A 26,389-nucleotide genomic window follows, 5' to 3' on the forward strand; every position below is an offset into this window, starting at 1 on the left:
ACACAGTTTTCGAAATTAAACGCGATTTCAAGTCGTTAATATTAGTTTTAGAAAATTTATAAACAAATTTTGCTTATTATCTTATGTTTTTATCATAAATTTACTCCTCTTTAATTTTCTCTAATAAATCACGTGCACGTAAGCACACAAAGTAGGCTATATAGTGCACGATAGCATAGTATACGCCAACGAGCCTCTGGTACTCATACGGAAAATGCTCTCTGACGGAAAATTTAGCAAAAACCTTAATCACGCGTCAAAAGATATAATTCCCTACTGTACAGAGATCCAAAATGTTTCTGCAAGCCATCAAAATGCAGCATTTTGAATATTTCTCTTTTTTTCAAGATTTTCTGACCCATACAACCTTCTACAGCTGAAAACTCAGTAAGAACAACTGATTTTTGTAACTATTTAATCATACTTTTTTCTAGACTATTCATGACTCAAAGTGAGTACTTTCAAAACTTCAACTTTAATATTTGACAAAACCTCGATTAACTGCTTAAATTAGACCTTTTCTCTACTTGAACGACTTCAACTACATTACTAAACACTACTTTTATTCCTCGCTCGATTATTGGAGACAACTGTTCAGGTCTCTTCTATTTTGACCCATTTCCACTAGTCCTAGAACATAAACTTCAACACTTTCATGAATGCTTCACTGACCATAGGGACAAAACTATCCCAATTACTTGCTCTGTTGAGCCATTAAATCGTCACATATGGATGTAAGTTCTTTATTGGCCTTTTCCAGAGTTTCATTACGCGACTTGAGTACATTCATCTGAACAGAATGTTTCTTTATCACCGCTTTCACACGGTTCAGCTCCATTTGACTCTCCACTATCTCGCTTCTGTGCATCAAAATTAACCTAAAAAGAAAAACAAAATAAACTATTAGCTATGCTTGTACAAAGGCAAGGGGTCGGGGGGGGGGGAGGGTGAGAAAGCAAAGGCCAAGGATTCCACCTGCCTCCGAGAAGTGTTATGCTAAACATTGAGAATTTGAGGAAATTTTCACTAGGCAGAAACCTATACATTATAATCAGAAAGTAATGATAGAATGTCACTAAATTGTCACTTTCAGTATTTTTACTCCAAAAAAGGCAGTAGAAATAAAACTCGTTAATTCATAAGTGTTAAAAAAATTAATTGACCAGTGTAGAGTGACAGAATTAGTCTCACTATATATACACCTGTCAAAACTACTCTAATGCTTAGGTCTTATGATGGATAATCATGATTGTTAATCGATAAAATTCAATTTTAAGAGTTTGAATTGCATAATGCTAACTATAACTGATTAGTAACTGAGCAAATGAAAAAAAAACTGCAATCCCTAAAAAGAACCTTTCCACATTTCCAAAAAAGTTCACGCTTTTAATTTAAAAAACTTGCACGACATGTTAGATATAGGAAACACTATTCCAATTGGCAGTTCTATTTGAGCCTATATCAAACAGTTTGTGGTAACGAACTGTAAGTAAGGAGCGACCCAGCTCAATAGTAACCGAAACTTTAAAAAGCGAAATTTTTATGCCAATTGATATATCAAGAGAATTGGCTTGTTATGCTGATTTCAAATAAATAAATTTCATTAAGTTTAGTCTTGCGCATCAAAAGTTACGTGCTTGAGAAAATTTTCCTGATTTTCAATAAAAGGGGAAAACAGCCCCTAAAATTCAAGTGATCTCAATAAAAATCACACGTTCAGATTCAGTGTAACAGAGAACACTACTATAGAGGTTTTAAGCTCCTATCTGCAAAAATGTGGAATTTTGGTGGGGGAACTTAAACTCCCCGCCTCACCAATATTTTCATAAACACCTTTCAGAACTTCAACCATTTTGAACGTAAACACGTTGTGTAACGTCCGCTACCCATTCGTATACTCGCTGTTGGTGGTGGTGGTGGTGGTAATGGTGAAATTAACCTGATACGTCTTCGCTTTTGTCTAGCTATCAGTGGTGTGCTAGTATTTTCCAAAATTGATTTGAAATCTTCTTTTTCTTCAAGTTCATATTTTAATGGTGTCAATGTTGTTGATGATGATGATGCATGCTCATTTAATTTTTTTAGAATTTGTATATTGCTAATAAGACTTTTGGGGAAGTTTAATGTATTTAGAAAGTTGTATAGATGAGTGTGAAATTAAAATATTCTTTTACGATTTTTAACCATGTCATAGATCAAATCTAGTAGATTATAGCTCTTGCCCTGAATTATAATCCCATCCCCTTTGCTCTCAAGTTGAATATGATCTTGACCACTTTCCAAGAGATAGGTTAGGAGTCGTGTAAGTTGTTAACGAAATTAGCGGGGCTTTAGATTTCCAATTTTCAATACAATTGAATCCAATTCCTCCTTCTTTAATTGTGTTCCAGCAGCAGCAGCAGCAGAAGACTCTTGAGGAGATGATTCTTTTTAGTGATTGATACCAGCAGCAGTGGGCTTCGACCGATAGGACTTATGTTTGTCCACTCGGCGAAGTGCGTCTTGAAGTAAAATCAGTTTTTTATCATCCTCAATATTTTCATTGTCCAGGAATTTACTGAGATTGTCCTCAAAGTGTTCGATGGGTGAGAGAGCGAGTTCTATTGGACTCAATTTATAGGATTTTGCCATTTTCTGGAGAAAACTGTTTACAAGTTCTGCAATTATTGGCAGTAAAATTATGAAAAAGCTACCGCCCGCCTGAAGAATTCGTTTCTTTTTAAAATTCTTTCCTTTCTTTTTAGAGGCCAATGTACGTACAATGGAACGATGTTGCTTTGCCTGTTGCTTAACTAATTCTGGCAGTTGAACATCACCCTCGGTCAAATTTAAACAAAGTGCAGATATTAGATTAATGAAATCATTGTCAATACCATGTATGAGTATAGCTTTCCTAAGCGATGGTTTTGAAGCGCTTAGAACTGAAAACAAATGTGTTTTTTCATGTAGTCTCTTCAGTGTCATGATAGTGACTAATAGGTCTTTTTAGTGTTCACGGGGAGATATACTGTAATTTCATTGTCGAAAATATCTGTGACTACACGCAGATCCTCGGGTTTATTTTGATTAAGATCCAATAGGATATAACCGTGGGGTTTCTGATTTGCCTTATTGCATGTCGAGAGCAGAAAATTAAGAATACTTGAATGTTATTGTTTATTGAGTGTTATTAGCAAACTAGAATCACGAACAATTTATTGGATAGAATAATGGGTGAAACTAAATTCAAGCGTTTATTTACATTTGTTTTAATGAAAGTTATTGTGTAGAACCAGAGGACCGGATATCTGTTCATGATGAGATAGAATAGTGAACAGTTATAGCATTTCCTGGGACCATTGTTCAATAGATTCAGCCAGATAGTCAATGATCAGCCAAGAGTTTGGTTCAATAATGTTGAAAACATCAAGTCCCTGTATGAATTGTATATGCACCAAACCCGTGGTGGCAGCAATTGCTTTTATTTTATTTTATGACTCCTGCCAAATACTGTACTGTAAATACTGTAGTCTTGCGCATCAAAAGTTACGTGCTTGAGAAAATTTTCCTGATTTTCAATAAAAGGGGAAAACAGCCCCTAAAATTCAAGTGATCTCAATAAAAATCACACGTTCAGATTCAGTGTAACAGAGAACACTACTATAGAGGTTTTAAGCTCCTATCTGCAAAAATGTGGAATTTTGTATTTTTTGCCAGAAGAAAGTTCACAGATGAATTTTTTTTTCAGGGGTGGTCGTATCAATCCAGTGGTCCTAGAATATCGGGAGAGGGCTCATCCGAACGGAAATTGAAATTTCTAGTGCCCTTTTTAAGTGACTAAAAAATTGGAGGGCAATTTGGCGCAACTAGGCTCCCTCCCCCACCCCTCTTTTTCCCACAATCGTCTGATTAAAATTTTGAGACACCCGTTTTGTTTATCATAGTTCAAAAGCCCAATAATTATGCCGTTGGATATAACCTGACCCCTCCCCCCATAGTCCCAGAGGAAAGGTCTTAAAGTTATAGAATTTGTCCATTGTTTACGCATAGTATTTGTTATTGGGATGTAGTAATACATTTTCGAGTTGGGGGGGGCAAATTTTCTGCTGGGGACGTTTTTCACGGAGTCATTTTCCATGGGGAGGGAAGTTTCCAGGGAGTGAACTTGTCAGGTGAAACTATACACTGAGGGAAGTGGCCAAAATTGTTATACAAAATTCTTATTATTTGTCTTGGTTTCTCATTTCCGTCTCAATTTTACGCACAGAGTGGTAATAGGAACTGTCCGGGGTAGATTTCCACCGGGATTGAATTGTGTAGAGGATATTTCCGTGGGGAGGGGGTTTTTCGTGGAGGCAGGGAAAATATTTTCTGGCATTATTCAAAAAAGATCGGAAATTAAATAAAAAAAACAAGTTTTTTCAACTGAAAGTAAGGAACAACATTAAAACTTAAAACGAACATAAATTATTACGTATATAAAGCAGGTTGCCCTCCTCAACACCTCGCTCTTTACGCTAAAGTTCGAACATTGTCATAATTCTTTAATAATGACTCCTGAAACACAAGGACCGTTTAATTAGAACAATAAGACGCTTTTTAAAAGTACTAAAAAACTTTAGCGTAAAGAGCGAGGAGTTGAGGAGGGGGCAACCCTTTGTATATACGTAATAGTTTCTATTCCTTTTTGAATTTTAATGTTGCTCCTTACTTTCAGTTGAAAAAACTTCAATATATTACAAGGATACACTTCTCACTGTATCCTTGCATGCAAGCCATAAAACCAAAAGTCAGAATTAGGAGCAGGGACATAAGGTATGGGGCTAAAAGGTTAAGAGTTTATATAGGAGGTTAGTTTGTAGATTGAATGCCAGCAAGTAAGTAGCCTCATACCTGATAAAAATAAAAGAGAGGGGTAGAGGATTTTTTTTTGTAGAAAACACATAAAATCGAATTTTCTTCGAAAAACCCAAAAATCAATTAAGTTCGGAAATCTTTTTTCACGAACATAATTCCAAGACTATAGTAGAAAAGGGGTTCCAGTCGTGACGGGAGTGACATTACAGTCAGATAATTTATGCCTGTTTCTGTTCTGTTTGCTGATGGTTATTTGATGTTTTTTCATGGTTCTGTTTGATGGTTATTTGATGTTCTGTTCTGTTTGATGGTTATTTGATGTTGTTTCTGTTCTGTTTGTTGATGGTTATATGGTTATTTCATGGTTTCTGGTTATTTGATGTTTTTTTCATGTTCTGTTCTGTTTGATGGCTATTTGATGGTTTTTTTTCATGGTTTTGTTCTGTTTGATGGTTATATGGTTATTTCATTGTTTCTGGTTGTTTCTGTTCTGTATGTTGATGGTTGTATGATGGTTATGAGTGTTGGTCAATTTGTTTGTTGTTTCTTGGATGTAGACATAAGTTCAACAACAATTGCTGGATAATCGAGTCTAACGGGACAGGATCACGTGTCTCTTTCTAGGCCAATCATAGGAGTTGGAAACACTAACGGGACAAGATCGCAGTGAATATAAGGAAGGATTTTTGCTATAGTTGTTATTAGTGTGAGAATAGAATTCAAGGAGTGAGAACATTCTTACATTATTTATTCATTGAGATATATTTGCACTAATGAGCGGAATGTTTACACTATTAGAAGTTAATAGTGGAGTTGGTAGCAGCAGCAGCAATGATACAAGAGCACCAAACATTACGGTGGAAATGACGAGAGGATCACGGCTTTGTCTGGAATGGGATGAAGTATATACAAGATATGTGTTATCTTTGAGCAAATTTAGACTAGAGAATCAATTATGCTTCGCAGCAAAAGTTAATATAGCACATGTGAATAGACTTCAAAGTGCTTTAAATGCAATAGTGAAGCATATCGAGGACAGTAAGTTATATCGCTAATTGTACATGTATAATATATTATTATTGTAATTATACAATAAAACTGTTTCGAAATCGAAAATGTCACCCTTTTGTTAGAATGTTAGATTATCGAATATTCTTGAAGTTGAACGATTCATGGTTAGTCTAGAGTCAGCAGTGTGCGTGATAAGATTGAAAAATGAAAAATTCGAGAAAGAGAGAATTTGGTCGAATAATGTGATTATGGAAAAACATTTGATTCTGGATGACCATTTTCTCGAGTTATCCCTTCAACGGAAGATATTCTCTCAGGGATCACTTGACAATAAAATGAAAACTGATTCTACCCCATTGGACTATTGTATGAAACTTTTACGATGTGAATCAAATGCTAATACTCAATTTATTGATATATTAATTGAAACAAAGCAGAATAATATTCGGGATATACTTTTGAAAACATTGCCATAAATTCAATGTAGATGGCTCCCCATTCGAAAGAGGTAATGTCACAGAGTTACTCCTCTCACCATTCCCCTCTGAATTTATTAAATTTAGATCAGTTTCCCTTTAGCTGCGACATAGTTGACATCGGAAACCAAAAAATGTTCTATGCATGTCCACTTTGTATGTACACTCTAGGAAGTTGGTCATCATATGAGAAATGTACAATTATTGATGATTATAATGAAAAGTGAAAATTATGTAATCCCTGTAAATTACATAGAGGATATGCAGTACAAATTAAAGGATGTAATTCATGTCTTGAAGAGATTTGTGACTCTCACCCTAGAGGACATCTATGCTCCAATTGCCACTATGACAAATGTGATCAGTGGGAGAATACTTACCCAGGTATGATTGGAAAGAACCCCAAGCGTGATTTTAGTTTATTTCTACGCGATTGGTATCATCGTGGATTTAAATTATTTTGGAAGGAAGAATCAGGTCTACGGGTCAATTGTTGGGGTAACAAGACAATTTGGTTTCTACGTCATCGTCGTGACGACACTGCCTATTATGACTATAAACCTAGTGATTTTTATTTGGCAGCTACCGAATGTGATTCACAATTTGAAAAAACTGTATGTGATATTGCTTCAAATAGACATATTGAAACACATGAATTTCACAATATGAATGCAAATGGTATCAGTGACTATACAAAGAGATATGACAAGAGGGAAGTTACATTATACTGTAGAAAATGTGACCCTGACTTTGCAGCCAATCCAGATCAATATACAGTGAATTCAAATGATGTGCCTGAGAAAATTTGCATCCCTTTCGAAAAAAGGGGAAAACAACCCCTAAAAGCCATAAAACTTATAAAAACTCACACCTTCAGATTCAGCGTATCAGAGAACTCTACTATAGAAGTTTCAAGCTCCTATCTGCAAAAATGTGGAATTTTGTATTTTTTGCCAGAAGAAAGATCACGGATGCGTGTTTATTTGTTTTTTTTGTTGTTTTTTTTTTTTTGTTTTTCAGGGGTGATCGTATCGACCCAGTAGTCCTAGAATATCATGAGAGGGCTCATTCAAACGGAAATTAAGAGTTCTAGTGCCCTTTTTAAGTGACCAGAAAAATTGGAAGGCAACTTGGTCACCTCCGACGATCATTTTTTTTCGCAGATAGCCATTTTGTTCAGCATAGTCGAAAATATAATAAATATGTCTTTGAGGATTATTTAATCCCCCACAGTTCCCGGGAGAAGGGCTGCAATTTATGAATTTGGCCCATTGTCTGAATAAATTATTGGTTATTGGGAAGTGTACAGACTTTTTCAGGAGTGATTTTTTTCTGGTGGGGTGGGAGGGTCGGAGTAGGGGATTATGGGGGAGGATCTTTCCATGGAGGATGTTTCCTTAGGGGAAGAGACATTTCTATGAAGGGGACGTCGGATTTCCGGTATTATTTAAAAACGATCAGAAATTAAATAAAATAAAAAATTTTTTTCAACTGAAACTAAGGAGCAACAGTAAAACTCAAAACAAACATAAATTATTACGTAGGCTGCATGAGGGGGTTCACACCCAAGTCAATATCTCGCTCTGTACGCTAAAGTTTTTTTTAGTACTTTCAAAAGAGCTACCTATTCTAATTAACCGGCCTTTGCGATTCAGGGGTTTGTGATTCGAACAAAATTCGAACTTTAGCGTAAAGGGCAAGGTATTAACTAGGGGGCGAACTCCCTAATATACCTAATAAGAACATACGAATATAGAAGTTTGATACGTAAGTTAATTCTTAAGTTACGTCAGAAGAAAATTTTGAGAAAGCCATTTAGCCAAAAAAAGGAAAATTATTATGCAAATTTTGCTTTAATTATTCATATACGGTGAGCCAAAATCAAAACTGCATTAATTCAAAAAATTTCAGAAATTAAATTAAAAAAATAAGTTTTTTTAACTGAAAATATGAAGCGATATTAAAACTTAAAACGAACAGAATCCATTCCGTATGTGAAAGGGACTGTCCCCTCCTCAACGCCTCGCTCTTTACGCTAAAGTATTACTTTGTCTCACAACTTTATTTTAAAACAATAAAAGAAAGCCCCTTTCATGTATGGAATAGTTTCTGTTTGTTTTAAGTTTTAATGTCGCTCCTAACTTTCAGTTAAAATGTTGTTTTTTTTTATTTAATCACTGTTAAGGAAGAAGTTTGTAAAATACAAATCATGCGCGTCTATCTTCTACCTTTTTAGTTGATGGTCTGCTTGTCAAAGGCGTATTCATGATTTTTCTTTTTTTAGGAATGAAGAGTTACAAAAAAACTACAAAACACATCACAAATTTGTTTATATGCATTTGTGTTGATTGTTTACGGGTCTGAAAATTTTTGGGGGGGATAGGACCCCCCTCTGGAAACAGCGGTACTGCTTTTAGAAATGTGTGCCTATTCTCACTGTCTTTAAAGTTCTAGTGTACAAATCTCATAATTCAATGTGTAGGTTTCTTTTTCTTTCAACGTTTAGGCCTACCACATTAACTACCGGGAGTTCATGTAGCCAAAACATTTAATGAGCTTTGACTATGTTACGGTTTTAACTTCCTTACCCCAAGGCGAGGTGATTAACAATAATAATGTAAGCTTAAAAAGCTGAAAGTAGCCTTACTTTTCCATCTTTTCTTCAAGTGCTTCTTTCAGTAGTTTGGTTTTAAGTTTTTGAAGCTCCAGCTCTTTGTTGAATTCAGTCAACGCTGGTTTTAATATCTAAAATATATAATAATGATTGATTTCAATGCTAAGGCACTACTTGAATAATTATAGGAAAGAGAATCTCAAATGAAGCCCTAGCCTCGTTTTAATTTTACATGCAATATTTGTAGCATTAGCATTAGGAATGACAGGACTCCCGTCCAAAACTTAACTTCTTGGCAGCAGAAAAAATATCTACAATGGTTCTAAATTTAAAAGTAATAGATTAACTAATGTGAAAACTGTGGAAACTTAAAAATAATTATATTTAAGGTCTGTCTAATACGACTAAGAAGTCCCCACCTCCGTTACATGTAGGTATATTTTTAAACGGGGCTCTTAAGCCTCACACCAATAGCAATCACTTCATGACCATTGAAGTAGTCTGAGGTAGCGGTCAGAAGGAATAAAAAAGGGACAACAATTATACTGAATTAAATAAGAGAGCATTACACAATAGCATTACAAATTTTATTCCAATAAAAATACAAACATTGTAATGAGGAACACGACCTGCGTATACAAAATGCTAAAAAAGCCAGAGAAAGATATCAATATTGGTAGACATAGAAGGGTAGGGGGAATCTACCCTAATAGTAATGTGAATGACACCCATCCCGTCCAGACTTTTTTGACCCCAGCATGCACTCATTTTCATGTGTTGATCCTCCCCTCCCACACTTCTACTATTGTTAAGACTACAACAACCTCAAACACTACGAATACCACGACTGTCATTACTCTGGTGGGTACAATAGTGAATACTCACTCGACTACTACTACTGCTGTAACTATGACTTACTAAATAATTAATACAAAATTACAGCTTGATAATTATCAGCTCGATAACTACCTAGAGGTAATTTTGTCAGCTTGATAATTACCTAGAGGAAAACTATGTACTACAATTCATACGGTCTTTTTTCTGGCTTACAGGTATTTTGATTCCGAGGGTGTATATGGTTTAATCTATTTCGCCTTTAATCTTTCTCATTAATTAAAAATTGATGTAAAGGAGTTAGAATAATCGTAGGAAATTCTCAGTGTAGTTTATCTACTTCTATAAATATAACCTGTGGCACGTTACAAACTAGGATTAGTTACTAATTGGTTATCCTTTATCCTAAATAGTTCTGTCCTTTCTATCCTTTATCCTTTTTATGACCCTCAATTACAGTTTAGAAAGATAATATTCAACTTTACCGGCACAGAATAATTTATCATTCTTCATACAGTGTTGTCATCATCCAAGATTTAAGAACGCTAAAACTCAATGGCGAGCACGCAATAGCGGTTTTAGAATAATCCTTTTCACATCATGACAAGAAGTCCTGCTTTACTCAAGGTGTTGTACAAATATACTTTAAATTTAGCTTTTGTATTGCAAAATTACTTTTGTTCAAATTGATGAGGGTTTTTGGGCATGGATAATAGGGTTATAGATATTAAATACTATGTAAGAAATTGGTTATCGGAGATGAATTTTGACAAATTTCAAAGGTGCCTTTGTCGTGGGTATTAGGAATTCACTAAGCGGTTGATGGGTTGCATTTAGGTGGTAGGTTATTTATAATCAGCGGCGGATCTAGACCTGTCTCCGCCCGAAACAAGAATGGAATTTGGTGCCCCTTCCCCAGGTAAGCAAACTCCTTATAGATATCAGATAATGGTTATTTTACTTCTTTAAAGAACATGTTAATTTATTGTAAAATTTATTTAATTTATTTATTATTATTAATATGTTTTTTATGTAAATCCTAATATGTACAATAAGGTTCGAGAAAAACTTTAAGAATCCACAGAGCATTATTCTACTGGTGACACAGTACCAGGTTTGCCACCCTGATCTGGAAGAATTCACTAAATCGGAGAGGAAAAATTTACTAGATCGCATCTGTTTTTACTAAATGCTCAAAAAAAATATTTTCCGCATGCGGCTACGCCGCAATTGCACCACCAAGCATCGATTTTTACTATAGGAGGATAATCAATACGATTTTCAAAATCTTTTTTCCTTTTCTCTTCTTTTTTTCTCTTTTCTTTCGTTTTCATAGTATGATTGAAAATTCCGGAAGCCTACAAGTTCAAAAACCTTTTTTTTTACATTTGTACTTACTTTAATTTTCTCTCAGCAGGCTCCTTTCTCCTCAATAAGGATTTTCAAACTGAGGAGATTCACCTAATCTCCTTGGGTGATTAGCTTTTGTTTTGATTCCAATATATTCCCAATCATCTCAAATCCAAGTGTCATTATAGCTTCATTTTTAGTTGGTAAGATTTGATACACAAAAAGCTGATTTTTGTCCACCTTTAAACGCCAGAAGAGAAGTGTTTGTTTATGAAAACAGGTGACTGCTTGTCTGTCTCTGAGACAGACAAGCAAAATTGTAAATTGTAAAACAGACAAGGAAAAATTGTTATATGTTTACAATAACTTTTTTCCCAGAATTAATGGAAAATAAAAAAAGTTTTGTTTATTATAAATCATGACATTTTAATACATTTCAGGAAGTTTACTAAATCCTCTAACTTTATTAGATTTTTTTTTACTAGATCTAGTTAAATCTTACTACCATTGGCAACCCTGTTCATGAACTTTGATTTCCCCTCGTGAGGGATGCGCCAATCCGGAGTTACTGCAATACCGGGCCAACACGTGACGGGAGCGGAACAAGCCCCGACTTCCCTCCGGTTTCCAAAAATCAGTTTAATATTCTGGGCCCCATATAGGGTCTGTATCAGATTTAAGCTGATAAGAACATACTACAAATTGATCTTAGCCAAAAAGCCGAGAAGTGATAATTAAACAAGGATTGTCAAAGAGTTTATAAGAATACGAGTAAGAAACTTAGTCACAAATTTAATTTCGGTTACAATACTCTAATAACATTCAATTAACTTATCACTTTGTCTTTAGATTTTTATAAACAGTATAAAACATTTCCCATAATATCGAAGTTTATCTCAAAACTTTAATGGTAAATGGAAAATTTTCCAATCAAGACTTGGACAAAATAGTCATTCAAAATGTCAAAATCAGAAAAAGATTTAGACTACTAAAAAAACAAAACTGACCTGTTTATCTGGAGCCTTGAATTAGGTGGCTTATTTTAGAATTGAAATGAGATTGGGCAGACACTAACTGTCCGCTGGGAAGGAGGAACATGAGCTCTTAGCGTGCGTAAAGCTGGAGTCTGGATGGGGCAATCTCCCCGGTACTAAAACTATTTTTGCCTAAGAAGCACGACCTTCCTGCCGAATGACGCACCGACTCCCACTAAGAGTTTTTTGACCAAGTCAAATCTTGTAAAACATTTTCAAATTAACAAATAAAGGTTCTAGATTATTTTTTAGATAGTAAAAACATGCTTTCTTTCTGATAAAAACGTCCTAATCGCCTGAGAACACATTTAGTTTTTCGAAAATAAATCATAGTAAATTCATATGAGTTTTTTTTTAACAGGATTTGAAACTAATCAGGAATAAAATGACTATTTACCAGGAATTTTGGAAAATTTTTGAAAAACGTGAAACTAAAAACATATTCTTTGTTTTAATGACTCAGTATATCAAAAATTTATAATTATCAGAAAACTCTAAATTACAGAAAACAAGTCCTTTTTCAATAAAATACAACGAAAAGATATTTTATCTAAAAAAAAAAAAAAAAAATTCAAGCCTCCATACGATTTCTCCGGCATTGATTTCACCTGTACACATAAGCAACTGCGCTAGGAGGCGTTGAATAAAATTTTGCGTTATATGGTAATTAGTAAGCTACATTAACCTTGTTGATTTCAATGTTTTATGTACCAAAGGAGTTGCAACATTTAGGGGATTAGTTTTGCTTACTGTTCGTCACAGTTTAACACTATCCTACGAAATTTGTTAAATACAAGCAGTGACTTGTGACAATTCAAATATAACAGGATTGTCTCAAATATAGGGGAAACGTAACAATGGAAAGATAGGACACGGTACAGTACCTCTATGTCTTGGTGACTTTGCTAACAAATGATATTAAAAAAGTTCTACTGAGTTACATCACGTGCCAAATAATGTTATTTATTTAATAAAGATTTCTGTCATTTATAAAATAACAATTTCTGATAGTTTTTATTTCACATATTCCTTTTCATTCGTTAAGAATAGAATATTTTAGATCTTTTCCGTTTCTCTCTATAAGATTTCAAATTTTGGCTTTCTTGTAATATATTTGACAAATGTTTCAAAAACTTTTGGTACTCTTCCATCATTCAGGCCTCTTGGGTTAACTACTATAGAGTGGGTAATGATAAAACCTGTTTTCGACATGTTACCCGCTATAGACTAGGCAATTATAGCGAGGTTTTCGTTGTGGTTTTTTAGGGTTTAGGGGGGGAAGGTACCTAGGTTAGGTTAGGTGACGTATTTAATATATGCGATGCTTTACCCACCACCCCACCACGCCTAATGTGCAAATATATAGCCTTAATTTGTTTCTAAACTATTATATATTCATCCTATTTTATTTTATTTCATTAGCATTAACCAAACTTGACTTTTCAGAAAGGCCCGCACAATTCAAGAGTACCCAATTTTTTAACAAAAGTTGTACTATAATGCTTTCGATTGATGGGTAGGGGGAGAAATATTCAAATATAAATAAGTTGAAAATCTGCATAATCTTTTGGTTTCTATAGGGTTGAAGAGATTCCAGCCCCTATCATGTTACAACCTTGAGTATAGACAAATAGTACGCAACTATTACCCTCCACATACCCTGAAAGTTTAAACTTAACTTCCTTAACTTTTCCGTAAATATCACATATACACCCTTCTGACAGCCGCGGATGGATATAGTGAATTTTGATTTAGTTCTGTTTCCAACGTAAAAGCCATTTGCGCTGATATATCCTACTTGACAATACTGCAAGTTGTGTTTTGATATTATTAAATTTGCTCAGAAACATAAACACAAGAACTGGATTCAAAATGAGCCGAGCAAATATTACAAGAAAAATGTCTCCTCTTCCCCAACGACACCACTGGGGCAGAGCCAGCGGTTAAAGAACAGAACATTAGATAGTATATTTAACAAAGAGTCCCCCCCCCCAATATATTTTACTTCGTAGATAACTAAAAACAAACTGCATGGAAACAAATTTTCTATGAGTTTTTTTTAACCATTTTATACACCCCTCCTCCAAAGATAAATTCTGGACACGGCCCTAGGGATGGGAAGAGTATTCTTTATAATCCAGGGAGGGAAAGTTCGTTGTTTGTCCAATTTATTTAACAAAATACAAAAAAAACAAGCCCCTTTTCAACAATAATCCACAATAACACCTTCTTGAATTTGGAAGGGGGAATGAGAATAAAATCTTGCAGAAAAATACCCCCCCCCCTCCATTGAAGCTACTGGTATTCACCCATGCTACTTGGTAATAATAAAACTTATATTGTGACATTATTAAATTTGCTCCAAAGATGGACTCAGAAGCTGAATTTTTAATCCCCCGAGCAAAATACAGAGAAACAATACAGTAAGACTTCATGAGCTATATGATTAATTACTTTATTTTTATTTTTACACATCCCTTCTTTTTCTAATTAAATTGATTCATTCTGTGAATCAATATCTTTACAAACAATGCAGCATGAACACTGAATTGACAAATATAGAGCCTTTAATTATAATTCCACTTATATAGTAGAATTTCAGTACAAACTTACTAAAGAACCTTAAGCTTTTAACCTTAGAAAATCCCTAGAAACTGAGAGATCGGTACGATAATAATGACTCAAGAGATAAGTACTTTGTAGTCCAACCTTAGGAATATAAACCTTATATTACAAGCGTTTAGTATCTTTTGTTTTTTCTTGTTAAAACTGTATAGTTATCGTGGTTTAATATCCTGAAATTACATTTGCTGGTTTTGTGAATTGTTATCTATACATGCTGCGATATGAACTTTTTATACTCATTTAATTACAATGCCCTGGTGAATTGTGAGGGCATCGCTATATATAAAATCAAAGAAACCAGCCACAAAACCCGTCAAACTGCTATTTCATGAACAGACAACGGGTGATTTGCTAAATAAATTGATGCGAAAGCGTGATTTCTCAATATTTAAACGATTTTTTTTTTTTTGGGGGGGGGGGGGTTTAGGAGGGAGAAAGGTACCTAGGTTAGGTTACCTATTTAATGTATGCTATGCTTTACCCCCCACCCTCCCTAATGTGCAAATATATAGCCCAAATTTGTTTCTAAACTATTATTTACTCATCCAATTTTATTTCATTTCATTTATCCTATTTCATTCTATAAAAACCTCCTAAAATGGAATGGAAATACTGTTACTAGACAAAGCAGGAATGACGGTCCTAAGAGAATGGGGACTCAAGAGCGCGTAGGACTTGGTTCGTTATAACACCGAGCCAAGAGTGCCTTGGAGCATTCCTTACCCGCTTAGAATTAGCTTCCCCGGATGTAATCTGTAAAAGATAACAACAAATACTTAGCCGGTAACTTGTCAACTGAAAAGCTGCATGCAACTAGGCGAATAACAACACTAATCATGTCTACTTCACTATAAACATAGCTTATTTAGAAACCCCTGGAAGGTGTGTCACATTTCACAATTACTGTCCCTTTTTGCTGTCTGCCCATAATCTCACAATTTGTTTTTCATTTTTGAAAAGATAGAATTTTTTTTCATGTATGACTTCAATTATCCTCCATTTTCCAGGGTTACTTGTCTGACCAATAATCAAAAACGTTTCCTCAAGTAGTATTCCTACTGACCTCTCAATTCATTTATTTCTCATCAAACTCTAAGTGTAAGTGATCAGTTTCGTTACATAAGTGATCTTGGGATATTAGAACATGCAGCAAGACTATAGGCTAGCCTGCTTTTCGGCATTCAGAAATTTGTTAAGACTCATCAAGTGCCCCTCCCCACTGTAGTCTTTAGTAAAAGGCCGAAAGATTAACTCTATATTATAAAATGCTAAAGCTGTTAGGTTAGCTAGATATGAATTGAGTATGCAGAGATAAATACTAGTAAATCCTTATCGGGTTTTTTTAACAAGGTTTGAAAGTAATGAGGAATCCAATTTTCAATCAAGTAAAAATCATCTGATGATAAAAAATATTCAATGAGCAGCAAATCATGGGCAACTTTAATGACAGTATTGATTCAGAGTTCAAAGTGATCACACCTATCTAAAAACAGATATTTTTCGAACATAATCAAATTAGTAAGTTTTGCAATCTAATCTCAGTGAAGTAAAAGAACATTTATTTCATAACGAAATTGGAACGTTTACGAACACCATCAGATTAGTAAGTTTCGAAATCTAATTGGTACTGTGAAGATCAATATATGCAGTAAATAGCTATAGTAATTACATTTGAGTGAAAAAGGATTATAATTGCACAACGTTTGGATTATAAAACTTGGAATATAAAGGATTATAAACAGCACGTTTTTTGGATTTTCGGGGGGTAGTCAAACTCCCTCCTTGCGAGTAAGTCTCGTTTAATGTTTAGAATTATCATTATGCTCTTGCCCGAGTAATAGCATAGTTCACACGAGGGTGCTTGTTATCAGTGTTCAATGGCAGATTTGGATTACTTCACGGATTTTCGAAGCCCATATTCCCCAGTTGCCGTTTCTATCACCCAAGTTTGATCTTTAGCCTTTATTGAGGCATACCTGTCCTGGTTACATTTTAGCCATGCCAGTAATTAACGGCCAAGGCCAACAGTACGTTAAGATCGGAGTGGGTAAACAAATAATTGATCTATTTGAAGTAGGCGAAGTCTCTTTACTTTAATTGGTATGGGTCGTAATCACAAACGTAATCGTCCCTCCGAGGACTCAGAAAACCCGTTGAATTCTAAAGCTGCTAGTACCGGAAGTTCTATCACCCAAATTACCGTGGAAACTTTATCACAGAATTTTAATAAAGTACTTGAAGCTGTAAAAGAAAATGGTAGAAAACTAGACATGGTGAACGATAAGTTAAAAACACTAGAGGATCGTGTTTCCAAATTAGAGGTGACCCAATCAGACCAATGTTCTCAAGTTGCTATTCATGATAGTAGATTTGAAGTTGTATCAAATGAGAACTCATCCTTGAAACCACAATTATCAGTTCTTGTTGATGAAGCTAAGGCCCAGGGTAATGCAGTTTTGGAAATGTCGGATAGGCTTATTAAACTGGAAATTAAACAGAGGGGTAAAAACATAATTGTTGGGAATGTAGGTTGCGAAAGTGAAAATGTTGCTGTTGCTTTGTTCCAGGATATTGTTAAAGTGGGCTTAGAACAGTCTACAGTACCACCATTCAAAGTTATTCAGTGCAAGAAGGATGCCAAATTTTTCAAAGTTGAACTGAGTGACAAGGAAACAAAAATTGGTCTATTACGCAGGGCAAAAAAAACTAAAGAATAAGAATATTGGCCCATTCAAGGAATTGTTTCTTAGTGATGATGTTACCCCTGAGTTACGTCGGGCTAGAAAAATTTTATTTAATAAGCGAGCCCAGTTACGAGATACGGGTTTTGATGCATGGGTTTCGAAATCTTTCCCACCTTGTGATTAATTTAAACGCCTTGATGGATCGATCGCTAAGTATTTTCAGAATGATTTAATTACTGAACTTGCTAGACCGGTTATTAGCCATGACTATGGAGAGCGTAGTCAAAGAGGACGATTCGGAAAGCAGAAGTGAATGTTTTGCTTGTATGTAGTTAATCAAGAAAAAATTATATTTGTTTTTATAGTTTGTGATGTAAAGTTAAGTAATTTTAATTGGCTGTTAGAGTTTAGATTGGATGCCCTCTGTATGATTGTATTGTGCTCTATGGTGATTAATAATGATTGTTTTCTTCGTTTGCCTTTATTTAGAATTTATGCCTTATTTCTTTTTGTGTTTTTTCTTTTGATTATTTTTGTTTCATTTTTTGTTGTGAGAATTGAGAGATTATCTTTAATTGTGATTGGTACATGCCCTATTCGTCACCACAGGCCATTTGGATCTTTAATAGATAGTGATTAGAGATCTGGTTCTACCCCTGGGGGCTCGTAATATAATTGATTTGGAAAATAAGAAGGTAAATTTTTATAATTATTTTAATGAATGTATTAATAGAAATTTGGACTTTGTGGTTCCAGCTTTTGTCCCCCCTGAGGATTCTAAATTTGTTTTTAGTTAGGATTTTCAGGATGTTGAGTATCGGCATGGTGGATCGGAAGATTTTGGGATTTTTCATTTGAATTGTCAGGGCCTAAATACGACATTTGATTTCTTAGCAAATCTAGGTAAACTTAATCTTTTCCATGTGTTTGCTTTGACGGAGACCTGGTTGAAGGACCACAATTCTGCTCTTTTAGATATACCTGGATATACTTTGTTTATTCGGAACCGGGAGTTACATCAACACGGGGGTCTTGCGGTTTATGTTCTTGAAGATCTCCAAGTTAGAGTCCCAGATGATCTAAGTGAATATAAGGAAATGGTGTGTTAAACACTAGTACTACAAGCTAAATTGAATAATGTTGATACATATTTAGTAATTGTATATAGGCCTCCTTCTGGTTCTATTCAAGAATTTTTTGAGAATCTTCATGAACAGCTGGAAAAAGTACAAATTAGTAATAACCCTTGTTTTGTTCTAGGTGACTTTAATATTAACATGCTGGATATGGAGTCTTTAGTGAGCTGTCAGTTATTAAATTTGTGTATGTCTTATGGTCTGTTCCCAACGATTAACATCCCAACTAGAGTTTCTAGGACGTCTGCAAAACTTATGGATAACATTTTTTCCAATTCACCTTTTAGATCGCCAAGAGTTCTTGTAAATGTGGAATCTGACCACTTTGATGTCTTGCAGAATTTGAGGTATCTATCCCTAAGCGAGAAACTCCTGAACGGAGTAAAAGAGTTGTAGTTTTTGATCGTAGTGCCCTATTGTAACTAAAAAATAATATGGTTCATATTGATTGGATATCTCTGTTTGGAAATGAGAGTGATGCAAATACTAAATTTTCAATGTTTTATAGTAAGCTTTTAGAAATGGTTAAGGAAGTGGGAGCAGTGAAGAATTCGAAAGGTCGTAAACATTATGGGAGGAAGTCATGGATAACGCATGACCTTCTTCGAAAAATAAATGTAAGAGATAGACTGTTTAAGTCACAAGTTTTAAAACCGACGGATGATAATAAAGAGCGATACCGTGCTTTTCGTAATTGTTTGAATAATCTCCTCCGTGAGGCGAAACAAAAATATTTTAATATGAAGTTTAAGGATGTTAAAGTTAGCCCGTTGAAAACTTGGCAAATAATCCATAATGTTATAGATCAGCGGTCTAATATTTAACCAACTGAAGTGATTGTTAATGAGGTTATAATTACAGATGGTACTGGGATATGTAATGAGTTTCCAAATCATTTTTGTTCAGTAGGCCTACAAATAGCCGAGATGATTTCCCCGTCTCCAGATGACCCACCCTTTGGATCTACTCTACCATCTCCTGCAAATGTATCACTACATCTAAAGATGATTACATTAGATGAGTTAAGGGATATTATCTATACTATGAAAAATAGTTCGTCCGGTAGTGACCTAGTGAGCCTAAAAATTCTAAAATGCATTTTTCCTTGTATATCTGGTGTTTTGACATCACTGATTAATGATTGTTTTCGTCAAGGAAGGTTTCCAGATTGTTTAAAAAAAGCAAGAGCAACACCAGTTTATAAAGGTGATGATAGAAATGATGTGGGTAATTATCGCCCAATATCAGTCTTGGCAGTTATTTCTCGTCTTATTGAAAAATGTTTTAGTAATCGGTTGACCTATTTTTTAGAGAAGTTTAAATTGTTGAATAATCATCAGTTTGGTTTCAGAAAAGACAGGAAGACAGAGGATGCATTGATATTTTTGGCTAGTATAATTAACATAGCTTTAGATGAAGGATTTAAGGTTGGTGCAGTGTTTCTAGACCTACAGAAGGCTTTTGATACAGTTGACCATGGCCTACTACTGGAAAAATGCGAGGTCTATGGGATCCGAGGTAAAGCTCTTGACTTTATACGGGGTTTCCTTAGTAACCGGTACCAGTTTGTAGAGATGACTTGTATACAATCAGGCCCCCGCCCAGTGACTAGTGGTGTCCCGCAGGGGTCAGTTCTTGGTCCAATTCTTTTTTTATTGTATATTAATGATATGCCTAATTGTATCACAAGTTGTTGTTTTAGTGTTAGTGATATGGCCAAAAATCCCAGGAATGAGACGGTATCATTATTTGCTGATGACACTGTTGCTGTTAGTACCGCGAAGACAGAAGAATTACTTCAGACATCGATGAAAGATGCTATTGAAAGGTTAAACTCCAGGTTGAGGGTAAATAGGTTAAAGATTAATCTTGGTAAAACCAATTTTGTTATTTTTTTCCCGTTCACCAGATTTTTATCCATGGATTCAGGATATTGTAACACAGTATGGAGCTTTAAAGCGGGTGTGTTCTTATAAGTACCTGGGGGTTTATATTGATGACGTTTTATCATTCAAGCGCCATGTACATTATGTTTGTAAAACTGTATCTCGTAACCTGGGTATAATGAGAAAACTTAAACATTGTTTTCCTCCTTTTGTTATGCACCTTCTTTATTATTCCCTTATCCATCCATATATATTGTATTGTAGTAGCGTTTGGCTTGGAACATTTCCTTCTATTGCTCGGCCAATACGAGTTCTGCAAAACAACGCTGTTCGGCTGTTAGATGGCCTACAAACCCGGGATTCGGTACGAAACGTGTATGAGCGTGTAAAGATACTGCCAGATTCCAGATTACGGGATATGTATACACTTCTATTCATTTTTAGGATTCAGAGGGGTATAAACCTCCTGTGTTTTGATGGCTTGGCTAACCTGAGATCTTCTGTCCATGATTATGATACTAGATCATCTGCAGAGATTAATATTCCACTGGTAGTTTCAGCCCGATCGATGTTTTCTTTGCTTCACAGGGGGATCAGAAGCTGGAACCATCTTGATCAAAATATAAAAAATATAGGTGATATTTCTTCGTTTAAGATAGTAATTAAAGGGATGCTTATTAGTAAGTATGAATTTTAGGTTGTTTTTTTTTTTAATAATGATATTTGTAAATTTTTATTGATCCTGTGGGTGTTTATTATGAATATGATAGTAAATTTAATGAAAATGTTAAGGTTTAAGGTTTGTTGTGCTGTTTGGGGACTGTGATATAGATAGGTTATTTTTTCGTTTTTTTTTTTTGTTTTGTTATTTTTGTGTATTTTTGCCACCCCCTTGGACAAGTTTTTACTTCTTGGGGTGGCCGCTAAACTTATGTTAAATTGTTTGTTTGTTTATAATAAATCTCTCTCTCTCTCTCTCTCATGGTACAAAAACTACATCCACAGAAAATAACATAAATATTCAGTAATCAGGCTCAAAAATATTTGTAATGTAACTGAGTGGTCTATCCAGGGCGCTCGCCAAAGTCCCCCCCTCTTTCCTTAGTCCCCGCCTCGGGGCAGGATGTAATTAATTGTTTTTTGGATAGTGGCCAACCGAAATGGCATGGATGAAATGTGGGGGGGGGGACCCCGGGCCGTTAAATTTTTTATGAATCGAAGGTTTGACTTAATCTAAATTTAAGCCATTTGATTCGATCCCAAGTTCAATTTAAGCATCAGTATTTAATAATTACAGAGTATTTTCGAAAACAAAATGCATTAGGAATCTACAGAGTATACGCCAACTCTCTCATATGCTTGGGATTTTATGCACAATTCTTCCGTAATATTTTAAACATGTAAGTTTATCAAGAAATTCATTTTTTTCAGAAGGTCCAATGATCAATTTTACTTGTCCCATTATTGTCTTAACAATATCAAATTGTGTACTTTTCCTTACAACTAATAGATAAATCACAAACAAATGAATCTCAAAGGACAGAACTTTACCAAACGTGGAAAGCGGTCGACGCGAACGCAGTCCCCCACTACCAAAAATTACGCTGTTGAGTTACCCCCATTTGGGGTAATCACAGGGGTCAGTCAATCCAAAGTGCAATGGAAAGGCCTCACCCCGGGAGCGCCTCCTTCGTGATCAAAGTATAATCACCTACGGAACAAGTACTGACAAAACTCTTCAAAAGTGACCCCGCGTACCTCAGCACCTCTAGACGCAAAATGTTGTACTACTTAATCGCTCCGAGCCAAGAAATTATGCTAGAGCGTGATTCATGCGACGAGTGACCGGGAAATTATCGAACATTAGCAGGTTGAAATTAAAGAATAAATCGTACGATATGGATATGAAGAAGAAGTATTGTGCTTAGAAAACTGGTCAAACAGTTCGTGGTAACGATCTGTAAGTAAGGTGCACCCGGCTCAATGGTAACCGAAACTCTAGAAAACGGTATTTTAATACAAATAGATACATCAAAAGAATAAAATTTTAATTCTGATTTCAAATATATAAGTTTCATCAAGTTTAATCTTACCTATCAAAAGTTACGCGCCTGAGAATATTTGGCTGAATTTCAAAAAAAGGGGAAAAGCCCCTAGAAACTATAGAACCCTAATGAAAATCACACCATCATATTCAGCGTATCAGAGAACCCTACTGTAGAGGTTTCAAGCTCCTATCTACAAAAATGTGGAATTTTCCATTTTTTGCCAGAAGAAAGATCACGGATGCGTGTTTATTTGTTTTTTTGTTTTTTTTTCTTTTCCCCAGGGATGATCGTATCGACCCAGTGGTCCTAGAATATCGTGGGACGACTCATTTGAACGGAAATTAAAAGTTATAGTGCCCTTTTTAAATGACCAAAAAAATGGAGGGCAACTAGGCCCCCTCCCACGCTCATTTTTTTCCCAAAGTCACCCGATCAAAATTTTGAGATATCCGTTTTGTTCAGCATGGTCGAAAATATTACAACTATGTCTTTTAGGAAAATTTAATCCCTCAAAACCCGCAGGGGGAGGGCTGAAAGTTATGAACTTTACCCAATGTTAACATACAGTATTGGTTATTAGGACCCGGCTCAATGGTAACCGAAACTCTAGAAAACGGTATTTTAATACAAATAGATACATCAAAAGAATCGAATTTTAATGCTGATTTCAAATATATAAGTTTCATCAAGTTTAATATTACCGATCAAAAGCTACGCGCCTGAGAAAATTTGGCTGATGTTCGAAAAAAGGGGGAAAGACCCCCTAAAAGCTATAAAAACCTTAATGAAAATCACACCATCATATTCAGCGTATCAGAGAACCCTACTGTAGAGGTTTGAAGCTCCTATCTACAAAAATGTGGAATTTTACATTTTTTGCCAGAGAAAACATCACGGGTGCGTGTTTATTTGTTTTTTTTTCCAGGGGTGATCATATCGACCCAGTGATCCTAGAATGTCGTGAGAGGGCTCATTGTAATTGAAATTAAAATTTATAGTGCCATTTTTAAGTGACCAAAAAATGGAGGGCAACTAGGCCCCCTCCCACGTTCATTTTTTCCCAGAGTCACCTGATCAAAATTTTGAGATAGCCATTTTGTTCACCATGTTCAAAAATATTATAACAATGTCTTTTAGGGTGACTTAATCCCCCGACGTTCCCGGGAGGAGGGCCGAAAGTTATGAACTTTACCAAATGTTAACATTTTGTATTGGTTATTGGGAAGTACACAGTACAGCCGTTTTCTGGGTATATTTTTCGTGGTTGTGGGGGGTGGGGTCGGGGGTTATGTGGGAGGATCTTTCCATGAAGGAAGTTTTCATGGGGGAAGGGACATTGCTATGAAGGGGACGCCGGACTTCCCAGCAATATTTAAAAAAAAGATCAGAAATTGAATATAAAAAAAACAAGTTTTTCAGCTGCAATAGCAGAAACATCAAAACTTTAAACGAACACAAAATATAACATAAATGATAGGGTTCACCCCCTTGTCACTACCTCAGTGTTTAATCCAAAGATTTATTAGTAATTTCATCAGAGGAATCTATTCTAATTAACTGCCTTTGTGATTAAGCGGTCAGTTTAAAAAGAATTGGAACAAAATTTGAACTTTCGCTTAAAGAGCAAGGTATTGACTAGGGGACGAACCCCCTAATATACGTATTGAAAATATATGAATATTGAAGTTCGTTACGTAAATTAATTCGTAAGTTACGTATATTTATTACTAATAAAAACTTTCCTAAATAAAATGAAACAAGTTTCGAGGAAGCCATTTAACCAAATAAAAGTAAATTAATATGAAAATTTTGTTTTAATTATTCATGTACTGTGAGCCAAGATCAAAATCTGCATTTATTCAAAAACGTTCAAAAATTAAATAAAAAAAACAAGTTTTTTTTAACTGAAAGTAAGGAGCGACATTAAAACTTAAAACGAACAGAAATTATTCCGTATATGATAGGGGCTGTCCCCTCCTCAATGCCTCGCTCTTTACGCTAAAGTTTGACTTTCCCACAACTTTATTTTTTTAAACAATAAAAAACTTTAGCGTAAAGAGCGAGGCATTGAGGAGGAGACAGCCCCTTTCATATACGGAATAATTTCTGTTCGTTTTAAGTTTTAATGTCGCTCCTTACTTTCAGTTAAAAAAACTTGTTTTTTTTATTTAATTATTATTAAGTGCTGCCGGCGAACAACCAGAATGGGCGTTCAATGCTTTTTCGAAGGGTGCGATATTAATCAAAAAAATGCAAAAGAAAAAGGAGTCAAATTACTTGCTGTGCCAAATAACAGGTAGGTATGAAATGTTTGAAATATTTTTTTTTTTCAAACTTCAGAAAAGTTCTATTCTAGTACCGTAATGAGATAGCTAAGAAATAAACATACCATAATCTACTTAGAATTCTATGTTGTAGGCTAGCAAAATATGAATCTAGAAAATTCCAGAATGGCAGGATATCTTTCATCCCCTAGATTCTATAAAACAAACTTTTCGAGGAGACGGAGGGATTCGGGATAGGGCCCCGGGGCCTAGACCCGAACCCCGAGTGAGCCGAAAACTAGCAAATACTGACCTAGTCTAGGCTATAGGTTATAGGCTAATGAGAAATCTGGAAATGGGCTGTAGTTATATACGTTTTATTGGGTTAATTCAAGGCTGTAGCCTACTCAGTGAGAAATAGTGAGCAAACAAAAAAGATTAAGGGAAAGATTTTACAATTTACACTAATTATAAAGACGATAAATGACAGGAAAATCACAGCCGTATTATAGCTCAATTTCAAGTACTTTGGCTACTTACCCCCAAACTTATGGTTTGTGGGTAATTTACCACCAAGCATCCCATATGTGTGTGCTTTTTTTTTTGCTATCCTTCCGAAGAATATAGTGGGCCTATATCAGCATATCCCGGCCTCCAATCAAGGAGCTTAGGGGACACACAAGAAGTAAATTTCGTACGGTTCTGAACCAAATTAAATAAAAGTAGATTCTATCAAATACTATCTATACAATTTACGCAGCTAATTTCTTTAATCAGGTTGCCATGCAATGACAAAAAAATAAATTCTTTAGAAATTAATTATCATATTTTCAAGTTTTGACGTCAATAACATTGAGAAAAAGGGATAGATTAGAGGAAGATGAATACAATTATAATAATCAAAGCAATTTTCCAATCGATATACGAGTAATTACGCGTAGCACTCTCAAATCGTAAATATAGGCGTGATAAATGGGTGTCGATAATCACATTCATGAATCAAGTCTCTAAACTATTTTTGGAAATAGCAATGCCCCATTTCATTTTCATATGCAAACATCTTAATTCTTTTAATGCAAGTTTAGCTATTTGAGAAAAAAAAATCAGGGGTTTTTCACTCTGTTAGCAACATGACTCAAAAGGCGAACTTTGATTTTAGATAACCAAGTTGCCCTCCTTCTCGTTCACAACCCAGGGGGGACTTATTCCTTACTACTAATTATAACAAATTACAAAAGTACCAATACCTCCGAGGCAAAACCCAAAAAAGTAAATAAGTCTCGTCGAATATATTTTCAATTTAAAGGTAAGCATTTAATAGTTGCATTCTATTTTCGAAAGAGGTGCTCGGGTATGTCTATCCAGGTTGGGAATTTTTATTTAATTATGTAGAGAAATCATTGGCTTTTTCACAATTAATTATCGTAAATTATTAACAGTTTTTCGTTTTTTTTAGATAAAAAAAAATATTTTCAATTTATTCAACGGCTAGGATACTACAGGCAGGGTTGCCACTCAGCCGGTTTTTTTGGTGCCACTTTGAATGGCAAAATAGTGTCAATTTTGTATAAAAAGTGTAAGTTTCCAAAAA

The 26,389-nt window shown here is 35.0% G+C and overlaps 1 protein-coding gene, 2 non-coding genes and 1 pseudogene across 4 annotated transcripts in view; all 4 read right to left on the reverse strand.

The window, feature by feature from the left end:
- Positions 1-384: 384 nt before the first annotated feature.
- Positions 385-26,389, reverse strand: part of LOC148956823 (transforming acidic coiled-coil-containing protein 3-like) — an 85,617-nt gene continuing 59,612 nt past the window's right edge. Inside the window, exons 6-7 of one of the 2 annotated variants that reach the window (XM_089096526.1) lie at positions 8,971-9,068; positions 385-878 (exon numbers count right to left, since the gene is read on the reverse strand). In XM_089096526.1, the coding sequence (XP_088952652.1) occupies positions 695-878; positions 8,971-9,068 (282 nt within the window). In that variant the 3' untranslated portion in view covers positions 385-694. The remainder of the gene's footprint in view (positions 879-8,970; positions 9,069-26,389) is intronic. The other variant, XM_089096529.1, reaches the window with a different exon arrangement.
- On the reverse strand, positions 11,666-11,853 carry LOC148956824 (U2 spliceosomal RNA). Its single transcript, XR_016142627.1, has one exon. It is a non-coding gene; the product is annotated as a U2 spliceosomal RNA (small nuclear RNA).
- Positions 15,940-16,057, reverse strand: LOC148956825 (U5 spliceosomal RNA; annotated as a pseudogene).
- Positions 22,048-22,212, reverse strand: LOC148956826 (U1 spliceosomal RNA). The gene has a single exon (XR_016142586.1). It is a non-coding gene; the product is annotated as a U1 spliceosomal RNA (small nuclear RNA).

The sequence above is a fragment of the Artemia sp. Qi Xiang Cuo genome, chromosome 1 (assembly GCF_049724085.1).
Source record: "Artemia sp. Qi Xiang Cuo chromosome 1, ASM4972408v1, whole genome shotgun sequence".
In the NCBI taxonomy this organism is placed as follows: Eukaryota; Metazoa; Arthropoda; class Branchiopoda; order Anostraca; family Artemiidae; genus Artemia; species Artemia sp. Qi Xiang Cuo.